This window comes from Amphiura filiformis, chromosome 1 (assembly GCF_039555335.1).
Source record: "Amphiura filiformis chromosome 1, Afil_fr2py, whole genome shotgun sequence".
NCBI lineage: Eukaryota > Metazoa > Echinodermata > Ophiuroidea > Amphilepidida > Amphiuridae > Amphiura > Amphiura filiformis.
Genome location: NC_092628.1, coordinates 61,278,223 through 61,293,579, shown reverse-complemented (window position 1 = coordinate 61,293,579; position 15,357 = coordinate 61,278,223). Strand labels below are relative to the sequence as shown.

The following is a 15,357-nucleotide window of genomic DNA, read 5'->3' as shown; positions in this document are numbered from 1 at the left end:
GTTGAGAAGGAATCTTGTTAGTAATCAAAATCTTTTTATTTTAGTATACAGTTTTGATGGTTGATTCTATTTCAAGTGTTCTGAATTGAAATATGTTTTGTTTTAGTGTGGCTACCATTGTTGACCACATTCTAGTAAGAGACCAATTATGATGTACATGTTTTTTTCACTTTGCAATTGGTTTGAAGTATGTTTGTTGGCACTCACAGCAGCTGAAAGGAGTATCCCATCATGTAATGCAGTAAATATGTATGCCCCATAGCAAATGTATACAAAATATAAACAAGAGCCGCTTAGATATTGAGAGCTATAGATAGTTTCACAATACTTTAGGGGTCATATATTTGCAAACAAAAGTCTAAGCTTCCCTGATTAAAAGCGAGTTATTGAAAGTTGAAGTGAGGGATTTTGTGTACATTTTCTATGGCACATTCAGTTCTATTATGGTACCCCAAAGCATAATGGGATACTCCCTCCAGCTGCTGTGGTTGGCACTTGTTATATCGCAGGGATATAGTACTAGTAGATGGGTCAAAATGAATTGGTGAATTTAGGCAGTTGGTCTCAGATGACCAAAATCAAGTATCTTGAAAAATTTCTAAAAACAACCAGCACTGTTTTATTGGTTTTAATATATTTTTAGCATTTGTAATTTGTATTTGTTTAGCCTTGAGTGACACTGCTGATCAAAGATCAATATCACTAGAATGAGAAAAGCCTGAACTTCAGTTTTGTTGTCAAAACAAACTGATGATCATTGAATGCTATAAATATTACAAGTTAATTATTTTTCAAATTATCATGAAATGGATATTAGCCAACCTTGGGCTCAATTTTGTTGCACTTTGCTGTCTTCCATGAATCAAAATTGATTCCAGTGAGAATTTACTGATTGTCGTACATGTACCTAGCTTACCATGTGCAGATTGGGCATGGTTTGGGTCGAGGATCAATTCTGACACTCCCAAACTAAATTCAGGAGAAGCGTTGCTAGAACAGACCACCTTTAAAAATAATCACCAGAAGCTTGTAAATCCTGCAAAATAATTGTGATTTTTTTTTTGCAAACATATTTTCAAAATGTTCTGAATTTTTTTCAAACATTTTTAGTCAAATTCAATAATTTTTGACCCCAAAATGGCTGATTTTACATGATTTTAGGAAAAAGGTAAAAAAAAATTCTCCCAAAATGCAAATCTATGTCCCTCACCCGTCGGGCCTGTAAAACAGGTTTTTTGTGGTCTTATTAAAGTACACAGCACACTGGGTCACTGTCGTGTAAGGAAATTTGTTCTTAAAAAGTGAAATTGTATCTGTTTATTTCTCACTACTGTTACTGATGCAGGTTGATGGCCTATGTCCACTGATCCTCCAATATATTTACAGTTGCTAGAAACAGCTGCTTAAAATAGCCGCATGTATTGTTCTCATATATCATTTGTTAATTTAAATTCCATTTAAACAAAGCAGCTCTCTGTCACACAATGTCCAAACCATTTGTTTGTAAAGTCGAAGGGTTCTAGATGAATATTATGAATATTGGTTAAAATTTAAAAAAATTACATTGTAAATTTGTATAATTTGTTTGTTCATTTTTTTCCATCCTACAATACCTTCTGTTGTATGGATGGGTGGTTGAATGATTGTTTGTCCTCATATCATATTTAAAAAAGCCTTTTATCTGATTGCAAGAGCCAAAATTGGTAGTGGAGTAGAGTGTGAAGAGTTCTTGTGTTACAAACTATTAAATGCTCCTGAATAATTGAGAAAAAATAGATGCAAGTAGGTGATTAACTTTGATAATTTGCTCTGTTTTATTTTCAGGTTCATCAGAGGAACACATCAGGAGTGCCTATAAGAAGTTGGCCTTGAAGTGGCATCCAGACAAACATGCAAATTCTGATGAAGCTACAAAGGTAGTGTGCTTTTCTCTAAAATATTAAACTGTTCTGGTCAAAGTTTCATTGAATTAATTCCCTAATTGTGAACTCTGAAGCCATCATTAAATCAAAACTAGTGAGAGTAAATTACTGTATGTAGAGTAGTCAACATAAATCAGGATAGAAGAGACAATTCTATGTTTGTGTGGATACATGGCATTATAAGTGTGGCACAAATTACAAGGCGGTAGACGAAGCACATTCTCCCACTGTTCTCGTTGGATTATATTCTCCCAATCGATCCTGTGGTTGTTGATCAATAATCGTAGTAGTGTCACTGCACGGAGCATGTGCTTTGTGTCTATTAATAGTTCACGGAGCATGTGCTAAGCGTGTGTCCACACATGAGTAAAGAAAGAAAGCCAAGAAAAAAACCCAAATAAAAATAAATAAATAAATAAACAAACAGACTTTTAATAAATTTTATTAAAAGAAAGAAAGAAAGAAAGCCAAGAAAAAAACCCAAATAAAAATAAATAAATAAACAAACAGATTTTTAATAACTTTTATTAAAAGAAAGAAAGCCAAGAAAAAACACCAAATAAAAATAAATAAATAAATAAATAAACAAACAGACTTTTAATAACTTTTATTAAAAGAAAGAAAGAAAGAAAGCCAAGAAAAAAAAAAAAAATAAACAAACAAACGGACTTTTAATAACTGTTATTAAAAGAAAGAAAGAAAGCCAAGAAAAAACACCAAATAAAAATAAATAAATAAATAAATAAACAAACGGACTTTTAATAACTTTTATTAAAATAACTTGAGACTCAATCAAATTTGATAAAATGTTTTAATAAAGTATTGTTAAAATAATATAAAATAATTATAAATACACGCATGTGTGAAGCAACAGCAGCAGGACGGCAGTGTCACTGTAGTATAAAGTCTATGTATGTTATTACAATTCGATAGGGTGATTGAGTCATAATAATAATCCCTCTTTATAGTCAGCGAGAACAGTGGGAGAATGTGCTTCATCTACCGCCTTGTCACAAATTTGTAGTCATGAGGAAGCCGAGTAGTTACACAGATTACAAATTACATGTAATCATAAAGCAGTGTGCACCAAATTCTATGTTCCCTGAATATTATTATGTTATGAATGATATAATTACTGCAGTAAAATGTTTATTGAAGTTTATCATTTTTGCAGGACACTGAAATTTCCATCCTTTACTTCCATAATAATGTAATAATTTTGAGCGTATAAATTCATTCATATACATTAACATCTATGTTACAAGACTGCAGTGCTACAATGTATATGTGGGTTCTCCGCACTCTCAAGTTGAAGTCCATAATGCTGAACATATTGTAGTGTTGGGCTAGTGAAACATTTGAATCATACCATTTTCCTATCGCAGAAATTTCAAGACATATCAGCAGCGTACAAGAGACTCACATCATCTGAAGATGAATTGTCAGAAATCATCATTACTCCAGTAAGTATTGGACTTTTTTGTGGTATATAGTATTACATGTTGAACTGCAATAGAGACCTACAACAAAATATGTTGATAGATTCAACAGTTGAATAATTTACATAACATAATTACACCTAATCAACTTGGTATTTACACACAGACTATTTTTAAAATAATGAAAGGCCACACACAATCTTAACCCAGACCTTCATCCTAATTTGAACCTAACCCTTACCTTAATCATAGTTTTGAATTTCAAAATTAATAGTTCTGAATTTCAAACATTAATTCCATAGTATCCCAATGAAACCCTAAGAGTTATGTCATTTCAATACTTTTAAATTCATCCCTTTCACGTTATTGCAACAATCATATCATGTAACCATTCTTTTTTTTTTTTCTGCAGGAGGATATGTTTGAATTGTTTGCACAGATGTTCTTTGGGCAGAGAACATTTAGAAGTAAGTTTTGTTGGTGATACAGATGTTGAAAGTACAAGGACTGCAAATGTGCAACTCAAATAAAGAGACACGAAGACTGTACAATTCAATTGCCATCTGTCCATGCACATGATGGGAGTAGGCAAAATTCTTCAATGCTCACTCAGCCAGAGACCAGCCAAACTCTGGACAGAATATTGTACAACCACTATGTACATTTATCTGTGTTGTACCCATGGTATATTACTACTGTGTCACAATTAAGCCTACACTTCCTCCTTTCCCTTGTTTTCCTTTTTTGAATGTGTTTGGGGTAGACTTCAATGACAATAATGAATTTTGCAATGTACATAATGATGAGTCTGTTAATCTTCCCACGATATGCTGTTTCTATTTAATACACATATGGGTGGAAAGCTAATCAAAGTACATACCATACATAAAAGGCACACCAATGATACCTAAAGCCTTTGAGCACAAGTTTGCTGCTTTGCTCCCATGTCCTCACTTTTGAGGCCAGTGAAGTGATCACTTCTAAGAAATACACCCTTAAGGTGGTACTACACTTATTGCATTTTTTTTTTGCATTTTGCGAAGAAATGAGAAAAAATTGGAAAAAGTGGTATGCAAAATGAAGGGGCAAATCTTCTCATTCTTCATGCTTTTAAAGATAGAAGCCAAAAAGTACATCACTTATGTACCACTTGGCTTCTACCTTTAAAAGCATATAAGCTACATTGATACTGATGCCACCAATAGAACGAGAAGATTTGCCCCTTCATTTTGCATACCACTTTGTCCATTTTTTTTTCTCATTTCTTCACAAAATGCAAAAAAAACGCAAACAAAATGCAATGGGTTAAATATCAGATTATGTTGTTCAAGTCCAAAGATTTACTCACGCTTTAGACGTTTCATCTTCCGTCGGAAGATTTCATCAGTAATGCTTGCCGATACAGCCGCTGCACCACCTCTGGTCCTCCTACTCTCATCCCCAGGGTGTGTAGTTGTTTGCAGTAGCTGATCGTATACATGACTCAAAGAATAAGTTCCTTCATCGCGATTGATGAATTTAAAGAATAAGTTCCTTCATCGCGATTGGTCACAGAGTATTTGGACAGTGACACTACGCTGAAACAAAGGACCTTATTGAACACCAAGGACATAATTGAACTTCTCGAGTTTGTTCTTACAACAACGTACTTTTCATTCAGAGGTGAAATATATAAACAGAACTTGAACAGCGATGGAAGTCCCTGCAGTGCCATTATTGCAAATATTTTCATGGAATGGCTGGAACAAAGAGCGATTGCGAACGCACCTGTTGCTTGTCAACCGAAGTTATGGAAAAGATACGTTGATTTACATCTTAGAGATAATACCCGGGGTACCACTCAGGAACTGACAGATCACCTTAATAGCGCAGACCCGACAAATAACATCAAATTTACCTCACGAAGAAGAAGCGGAGGGAAATTGCCATTTCTCGACACGCTGATAAACAGGAAAGAGGATGGATCGGTCAAATTGACAGTTTACAGAAAAAGACACACACCGACCAGTACTTAAACTTTATGTCGCAACACCCCTACACCAAAAGCTAGGGGTAGTTAGAACACTGTTAGATAGAAAGGACTCAATTGTTACAGAAGAAGAAGACAAACAACAGGAGGAAGCAAGAGTAAAACAAGCATTGAATCGCTGTGGATACCCCAATTGGGCCATCGAAAAAGTCAAACAACAGATGACAGATAAGAGCAAAGCGAAAAAGAAACAAAAGGACAAGACCGCAGAAAAGAGCAATGGAATGGTAGTGATTCCATATGTACAGGGTGTATCGGAAAGGTTGCAGCGAGTTTTCAAAAAGCACAACATCCAAACCGCGATGAAGCCGCATAACACTTTGAAAAACAACCTTGTGCACCCGAAGGACAAAAGAGAAGACGCAAAAACTTGTGACTGTGTTTACGAGATTCCATGTCAAAATTGTAACAAATCGTACATTGGGGAAACCGGCAGGCAGTTTAGCGTAAGAATGAAAGAGCACCAAAAGGAATCGGATAAGTTAGCGACAAGAAAATTTACCCGAGCGGTAAGGAAGGACTCAGTGGAGGAAATAAACAAATCAGCAATTACAGACCATGTTTCACAGCAAAACCATGTGATTAATTGGGAAGGGGCCAAAGTCGCGATAAAGACTCATGTAAACAAACGCGGTGTATCAGAGAGGCCATGTGGATCAGAAAGCGGGGGGACAACGTCATCAATCGCGATGAAGGAACTTATTCTTTGAGTCATGTATACGATCAGCTACTGCAAACAACTACACACCCTGGGGATGAGAGTAGGAGGACCAGAGGTGGTGCAGCGGCTGTATCGGCGCATTACTGATGAAATCTTCCGCACGGAAGATGAAACGTCTAAAACGTGAGTAAATCTTTGGACTTGAACAACATAATCTGATATTTAATTTAATTATATCAGTCCTGATGAACTTATTCAAAGAGAAAATGCAATGGGTGTAGTACCCCCTTAAATTTCACCAGTAGAGTGATGTGCAGCTTATCTGTAAATGTCAATATTCAATGATGTTCAATTTAAATCATCCGTACTGTCACATCCTAACATCTTCAGGACACCAGGACCTGCAGCTTGTTGATATTACAATAAAATCAAAGTTATTCTATTACACTGCTCTCCTACAGGCAATGGATTCTTCTATGCTGATGATAGTAGTGATGATGACGTAGACGATGAGAGCGATGATGACAGTGGTGATTGTGATAGCCATGGCAAATTCAGCTTTAGTAGTTACCCGTTTCCTCCAAGTAGCAGTTCATCTAAGAAATCAAAGCCAACAGGTTAGTGAGGGGATCCCAGTTTTCTCAATTTGGTTCTATCAGTCAAGGATAATTAAAATTGTGCCCTTCCTGATGTATTCAAAGTGTGACTTGTTCTCATCCACCAGAAGTGATGTGGAAAGTTTATTTACAATACATGTGACCATCGCAGTAAAATACAGCAGTTGGCTCCAGAATTGAGTGTCCGAATTTCATAACCATGTTATAGACACTGTTTTCATGCTTTAAGGTTACCTCGCACTTGTTGATGACTGATGTAAAGAAGTGATTTGACTTCTTTATGTGACATGTTAAGTCCCCTACCATGTATATTTTGTGATGAGTCGCATATAATCTGTACATTAACTTTACTAATGTTACACCTTATGGGGTAAATGGTTACACTAATGAATACAGAATAAGTTAATATTTTTGGCCCATATTATTATTCCAATCTGACAGCTAGCCTAAAATGTGCTAATTTAAAAATGAGATTGTTCAATAGTTGATATGTTTCTGTGCAAAAAATCACTTGCTCAGCGGCCATTAGTGAGGGGATATTCATCATTTTTTATGCCAAGGTACATTTCTGCATAATTCTTTGTTATTTTTTATTCACAATTACTGGTGTTCATTTTGTTCACCACCTGTTCCGCATACATCAATGGGCAAACCTGTCAAGGTTATGGCGATGACAGTTTAACATGGTTTAATGAACATGCATAAAAACTGTTTACGTCAGATAGTTTCTAAAATTACATGTGTAGAAGGAAGTTCACATGTTACACACATAGGTTTACAGGGGCATTAATTTATCCATTATAAGATGTACTTTAAATTTCTGTCACAGTAAAAGTTTTGTGTCGTAGATAGTGTGCCTTTGTTTCAGTGGGGAAAAGTACTTTAAAACTCATGAAACAAATAATTATGTACTGTATGGTTGACATGTTGTTTTGTGGGCTATCAGCTTAGCTGGAAGGAGCACTTTTGCAATCTGTTGTCCAAATAAGTCCAGCCTTTACATAACTCATGAATAGAATGAAATGGGCAATTTAATACCTGACAGCAGTCCTAGCATGCCCTCATTTTGTTTGTGGCAGACCTACATATCAATATAATTTTAATGTAACTGTGTGGAAATAGTTCTAAAATTGGATGACTTACTGGTGAGTAAGACAAGTTGCAAATAAACATTAATATCTAAGAAGTTTTCTACTGTGGAATGGACAAAGTGTCTTTACCTGTGCCAATTTTAAAAAAATGGTTAGCAACCTTTCTTAATAATTAAATTTAAAACATTCAGTCAATTTGTATTGTAATGCCTTATTGATGTAAGTGTTCTGGAAGTATCTAAAAATGCCTATTCTGCAGTTTTGTTCAAATTTTGAACAACACTTGTAGTTGAATTGTAATGGACTATTTACACATTTCTTTTCTTTCTAGTATTTTCCTATACTGCTCGTAGACCAACAGCAAGTGTAAGTATGTTTTTTGCTTCCTTTCTGTGTTCAAGATGTTTACCATTGCAAACTGGACTAAGTGTGTCTTGTTTGTTGTGCTGTATTCAAACAAGGACTATTTTTAAAAATCCTTTTTGTACAAATAAGATCTCATATCAGTACAAAGGGCTATTCCATTTAAAATCCACAGGTTTTTGAAATATCTTCCACAGGGGGAGTATGAATTTCAAATGGAAAGAACACATTAAGCAGTTCCCATTTAAATTCCATACACCTGATGAGAAAGATTCAACCAGAATCTTCCACAGAGGGAGGATGAGTTTCAAATGGAGCTGCCTAATGTGGTCATTCCATTGGAAATCCATACTCCCCCTGTGGAAGATATTTCCAAAATCTTCCATGGGGGGAGTGTGGATTTGAAATGGAATAGCCCAATACTTGCTTTTATTGCACCTGTTCCCCTTTAAATGAAACATACTGAATGATATCTAGGGCATAATTTGTGACTTGATGAAGGTAGATAGCAACATGTAACCAGAATAATTATGTAGCTATGAAATTTAAGATTTAGAACAGATTGATCTATTATCAGTATCAGGTGCTCTGTGGTGAGGTATTATGCCCATGTGTTGATGAGGGTACAGCACTCACTGTATTGCATTTTAAATACAGTGTATTGTGGGGTCAATTGCAGTTAATGGTAGTTTTTGATGTGCAATTAAATTCACATAATGCTTAATTGTTTCCTGATTGAATCAAGATAGTTAAAATATAAAAGTGGTTAATTGCACTGCAGTACACGTAAAATGGATTATGAGCATAGTTAAGAATCGGTCATCCATGAAAGTTACTGCACCCTGTTGAAGGCCCCACCATTATACTTTGCACAACAATATGCACATGGCATATAGACACAAATTAACTTTGAATAGATTCACTGACCTTAATCATGGGTGCACAAACACTGTAGGAACTCAAAGAGTATTATTATTAGCATTTCCTACACAGGGTATACCCAACCACTTACTTTGCTTTTGACCAAAAAGTTCCAATTCATAAAGTTCAACCCTGACATTTTGTAAATATGTGTGCTGGAAGCAGCTAGTTTATAATTATGAAATTGACTTAATCAGGATGATTAGGATAGTGGGTAGTGTGTTTGTGATATCGGAACCATCTGAGGTAAGCTTAATTGATTTGTTATCAACATCTCCTGTACTGCTTGGTTATGGAATGTGATGCATACTTAGTTTAGTTACATATTTAATTTGTAATCAACTGTGTTTGGGTATATTCTCTATTTTCCAAAATAGGAAGCCAGTAAAATGCAGAAGCACTGTGAAGGAGGAGGAGCGCCTGCAGAAACAGCGGGACAAGAAGAAAAACAAGAAAAAGAGACAGAAAGAGAAGAGAAGACTAGAGAAGGAGAAGAAAGAACAAGAAGATGATGCAAAGAGAAAACAGGCAGAGAAGAAATGGGAGGAACTGGAAAGAGCCCGGAAATTAGCTGAAGAGGAGGAATCGTCAAGTGAGAGTGAAGAGGAAGAGAAAAATATTGGTCATACAATAAAGGTAATTGGAGAAATAATTTGCTGCCTTGGAGTATGGATTTAATTCCTTTACATATCAGGGATTGGATCTAGTTTTGACTACCTTGTTAGTGTGGTATACAGTATGCATTGAATCAAGCTGAAATGCCCAAAGTGTATACTAGTAATGTATTATTTCTTATGAGTTCTTTGTTACATTAATGTGTGAGAGCAAACACTAAATGTCTCTTGTGTGTGTGGGATGTGAATGTGAGGTTTGCAATAAGTGTGACCTAGAAAAACAATACTTGAAAAATGTATATCCATTGCATTACTGAGCATGTACTTTTGATACATTGTTCAACGTGTGATGCACAGCTATATGTGACTTTTTGGTTCATCAAGTAGTCCAGCACAGTGGATATTCGAATGTAGCGTGTTTTAAGTACCATATTTGCCAGGACACATTATGAGATAAAGATTTGTGCTTGCTTGACATAATCAAATAGGGTAAATATGTGATCAGTGAACCATGGTGTCAGTGAAAGTGATTTAGCACTGAACAAAAGAAAACCATTCATTTGAAAACCTTATTGTAAAGTAGGTTAGTTTTAAAACTTCAGATTAAGTTGTTTTGATGTCTGAAATTCCCATTTGATACATTTTGTGTATATATTACAAATACTATCTAAAACTGCAGTATGAGGTTAGAAATTAATCATTTAGAATCAATCTTATGGATCTACATTGTATTTGACAGAATGCGAAATAGATGCTACACAACTTTAGGTCTGAACTTGGTAGCATTAAAAAGTATAAATATTGGCACAATATATATACAATTTTAAGCCAAGAAAATACAGGTTTGTTTCAAACTCCTTACATATAACCACATGAAATTTTCTGTATAACGCTATCAGTTGGCTTAATTTTGGCTTCTGAGTTCTGGGGGAAAATTGGCTGCAATGAACAAAGTAGGAAAAGGCCAAACACACAGAAGATCAAGAAATCCTGCATAGTATGTTCCCAAACTATCACATTGCATGCTCGTGTGAGAAACATTTGGGGTAATTGCAGATTTAAGTCAACCTAACACTAAACCTTAACTTTAACCTGAATTCAGTGGATGGACCAGATTATGCAATTATGCCAAACAATTATTGGTGCTTGAATTGAAATAGTTATCTGCATTGTATGACCATAGATCTTTGATTATGAATGTGGATTAATCACAACAAATTATAAACATTTCTTTGTGTTTTTATCCACAGATTGACACAGGTAAAACTTCCAACAACACCAAAAACACCAATAGTAAAAAAACTCAGTCATCTTTACCTAACAACAATAACCTTACCAATGGAAAAATGCCCAGTTCTGGCAAAGGTGACGCAACCAATCATAAAAACCAACCCCAGCTGCAGATGACAAAAAATCTAACCCTAGCACCAGTGATAAAAACTCCAGCACAGTGTCAGCTAGCAGTGATAAAAAATCATCACCAACTAGGAAATCTAAAAAAGATTATGCACACAATCATATGTAAGTATGAGATATTCAGTTCACACCTGATGGTAGCAACAAAAATGAAAACAGGAGGTAGTTTGAGAAAATTGTCATTAGGTATTATTGTAATGAAAAATTTGACAAAAAACAAGGAAAACAGCAGTATTGACAAAGTTGAAGCACCATTCAAATGCATATAGTTAATTTCTCTAGATTACAAATACAGATTTGTGTAAAATGCCTTATTTTGTCTGTAATACAGGGCTTTTGGCTTAACCACTGGCAGTCTATGTCAGCACATCTATGACACTAACAAAGGTATAAAAATCTGAATTTTGATGATTTTTACAATCCTTCGAAGAGCAAATCACTGAATAGGCCAGGCTTCCCGTTAGTGTGCGTCATTGCGTCCAGACGCGTATTTTACAAATTTGGACGCAAGTTCACATGGCTAATCAAGTATTTTAAGGCCCATGTCACATACATGTGGACGAGACAAAACTTCAAATTTTATCATTAATTGATGATAAAATAAGAAATTTTATTCTTTAATATTTTTAAGATAATAAAAGCCCCAAAATTTTGACCCACCTGCTGAGAATTGAAGTAAATTCTGCAATATTTGTAAATGCAACGTCAGGGAATCGTGCACTTTTTGCATGCTTTCCGAACGATCGCTGTACAGCTGTTTCATGGCCTGGGGAAGTCCCGATTGAGTTGTTTACAAGCAAGCATGTGCCGCTAAATAACGTGCGGTTAATGTTTATTTATCACAACCTGACAATATTCAATTTTTAATATTTTAAGTTTATTTTCTCATAAATAATCTAGGTTTCCTTTATTAGTATTATTGTTACGATGAATAAAAGCAATTTTAAAGACAAAATCAAAATGATAACCCTTTTTCGTATTATTTGTGGCAGCATGTGTTTTTTTTTTTTGTAGCATCAACAACACGTTAATTTAAAAATCGAAATGCGGAAGTGAAAGTACGAACGAAAATTGCTAAAGATTGACCAATGTTGACAGACTTTGCTCATGTTTTTGCACCTGTTTTTGACCACGTTTCGGACCAAAACTGACACAGAAATGAGAAAAATTATCATAGCGAATGGAGATGGAATATCACGCTAAAATGCACTTTTTTTTTTTTTTTTTTTTAACAATCAACATTTGATGAGGTGTAGACCCGAATGCGTGTGTATCGTCATAATCGTGAATTTCAGATGGACGCACAAAATCTGTCTGGACGCAAGTTTTTGCAACCTCGTCAGCAAACTTGCGTCGTTACGGCCGCACATTTTTAAAACCTTAACGGGAACCCTGTAATAGGCCTTTATGTTACTATGCACATAACTATTCAAACATATTATTCTATTTATTTTCCTGAAAAGGCAATGATATCAATATGTAGAGACAGCTGTGTCATGCGCGCGCATGTGCATCTATTTGGCATCTTTAAACGTGTATGTGGGTACACAAGCACTTTGAGCAAATACTTTTGATTTGAAGTTGCACCCAATGAAATGCACACTGGTGTCACTGCTTCAAGCAAAGAAGAAAAATAATACAATCAACAAAGTTACTCCAAAACTAGCAAGTGATAAAGATTTGTGGATAAGGTATGATGCTACCAATTTGCTTATAAATGTAAACTGTTTAATACCTATCTTGACTTTATTTGACACAGATCACCCTCATCAGATAGTGAAAACGACCCTGAGGAGATGACAGGCCTGGATCCAACAAGTGCCTTTTTTGTAAACGCAGCTGCTACAGCTAGTAAAAAAATTAATTCTCAACCACAACCTAAACCTAAAAAAGAAAAAGAAGACAAAAATAAAATAAATGGAAAGAAAAAGACTGAAGATGCAGAGTCGGTAAGTCACTTAAGAGTTTGGCATATAATTCTATTACTCTTATTACTATTACGGGTGATGAGTGTTCTAATGAGGAACATTTGTACGCACATGAACAAATGCAGTCAATTCCAAGACATAGAAAGTAACCAATTGATGGAGATGCCATTCTAAGTGCTTGGTCAGTATGTGTGGCTAGGAGCAATATCATGTATAAATCAATTAGCAGCCATCAAATGTGCCATGTCAAAGGTGCTTATTTTGGAACAGGATTTCCCATGAAATTTGTATTGAATTATATAATGTTCTCTGTTGTAATTAAAGCGAACACACACACAATTAAGTTATATCTTCAATAACATTTGTTTGGTCAACACATATACTGATTGACTTTGTAAAAGGTTAATTCTCTATTTCAAATCAGGTATATATGACACAATCTGGTCAGACGAACTTCAGCAATAAAGAAATTTGGATAAATTGAGGCAAAAATATGGAGCAAACAAAAAACAATTTAAAAAACATGAGAAAACAGAAATATATAAAGTCCATAACTTTGTAACCCAGTTTGCCAGGGATTTCAGGATTTCAGCATCAGTAAGCTGAGGTACTGAGAAAGTGATGGTAGTAATTCAGTGTTAAAATTTCTGATTTTGGTCTGAGTAGATCTGATCATGTGACATAATATAATGAATCCACAAATATATGTATTATCATTTCTGTGTGCCAACCAGTTTGGAAAGCAATGCATATTTCTGAAGCTGAATTACTCTCAACAAGGAGAATGTAAACATATATTAATAGTGCGATGTGGTGACACTACTTTGAATTGTATCATATGTAGAGTGACTTTTATGATTTTATACTCTCTCACCAGTATTGTTGAAATACATAGAATTACTAGAATTATTGACATAGTTAGGTAACCAAGTAGGCATTATACTTGAAAAAGACCTTTTAAACACAAAGTGTGTGAGACATTTTGACCTATATTTTTCTATTTGCAGATTGAGGACATGGACCCTGTTATTCTTCGTAGTAGGCAAATAGCAGGTATGTGGAATCAGCAAAATTTGAAGTAAGGCAGTAGGCAAGGGCACTAGGGAAGAAGTAAAGAAACAGAGCCCACTTATTATGGGTTATGATTGGTTATAATTCTGTAGAATCAGCAATCATATGAAAGACCCAAATTACTACACTTTGGGGATATCCTGCCAGTTTTAGAAAGGTTTCTCCATGACAGGAGGCCTTTGAAGCTATACATGTAGATCTGAGTTAATATTTACCACCCCAGTTACTTCAGTGTGGGCAAACTTGATGATCTTGGTATAATTTCCATGTAAGATGTAAGTACAGTGAACAATGTACTGCAAACGTAATCCTTACTCAAAATGTTCTCTGTGGCTTGTTAAACAAATTTACTTCAGTTTTGTTCAATAACATTTATTCCCAGGATAAGATGGAATACAAAAGTCATGGATTTTGTCATGATCGGTGTCAAAAGGTTATTTTTAAAAGTTTATTATAATGTTTTGGCCCTGTTTCATGAAAGGATTGAGTAAGTCTTCAATAAAGACAATGGCATATGTAAGGCTTTGTTCATGTCATGGAATCAAAGATATGATGACAACTCTTGCAATACAGCAGTGATATTACTGTTAAGAGTGATGTTGATTATACTTTTATACCCGACTTGCATAGGATTGATGCATCTAATACGGAATCAAAAATTTCTTTTGCAGTATACATCTGTCCATTGACAGATGAATCAATGTTTAGTGGCAATTTTCCATGGATAATGTGAAAGAAAATGTCATGCAGAAATCAAACATAAAATTTATACCATGTTTTTGGCAATAGCCACCACTTATGATTAATTCATTCCAATGTGTAAGAAAGTCCTTACACACTGCAAACTCACAACCTTCAGAACAGTGATGAGTTATGACCAGTTGAATGAACCAGTATAATTGAATATTCCTAACAGATGTGCATGTAATAATGTTTAGTTTCTTTTTCGCTCTTTGTTATTTTCCCTTACAACAGTGAAAGGCAATGAGATGGCTAACCTTGGACATTTTAAACCGGCTGTTGAATTGTTTTCTCAAGCTATTCAGTTAAACCCTAGAGATTTCAGGTGAGTCTATTATATTAATGGGTTTGAGTGGTCTTTACTTCACAAATATGCTCAGGAGATCTGATTTCTCCATAATAATGCTGCTCCTCTCAGTCTTTCCCTGTTTCTCCCTCTTTCTGTGCATCCTTTTTGATCTACATTCGTTCAACATAGCTTTGTTTATTTTACGACAAATGGGTGCTTCTTGACATTTGTCAACTGGGCAGACTGAGCATCTTG

At 35.0% G+C, this 15,357-nt stretch overlaps 1 protein-coding gene and 1 long non-coding RNA gene across 2 annotated transcripts in view; one reads left to right on the top strand and one right to left on the bottom strand.

Annotated features, from left to right (window-relative positions):
• Positions 1–15,357, bottom strand: part of LOC140150325 (uncharacterized) — a 444,264-nt gene that overhangs the window by 140,986 nt on the left and 287,921 nt on the right. The window lies entirely within an intron of this gene.
• Positions 1–15,357, top strand: part of LOC140168348 (uncharacterized) — a 39,471-nt gene that overhangs the window by 17,624 nt on the left and 6,490 nt on the right. The window contains 10 exon segments of the mRNA XM_072191722.1: positions 1,825–1,916; positions 3,308–3,385; positions 3,774–3,828; positions 6,513–6,668; positions 8,091–8,125; positions 9,353–9,679; positions 10,908–11,182; positions 12,833–13,022; positions 14,009–14,054; positions 15,048–15,138. Of these exon segments, the coding sequence (XP_072047823.1) occupies positions 1,825–1,916; positions 3,308–3,385; positions 3,774–3,828; positions 6,513–6,668; positions 8,091–8,125; positions 9,353–9,679; positions 10,908–11,182; positions 12,833–13,022; positions 14,009–14,054; positions 15,048–15,138 (1,345 nt within the window).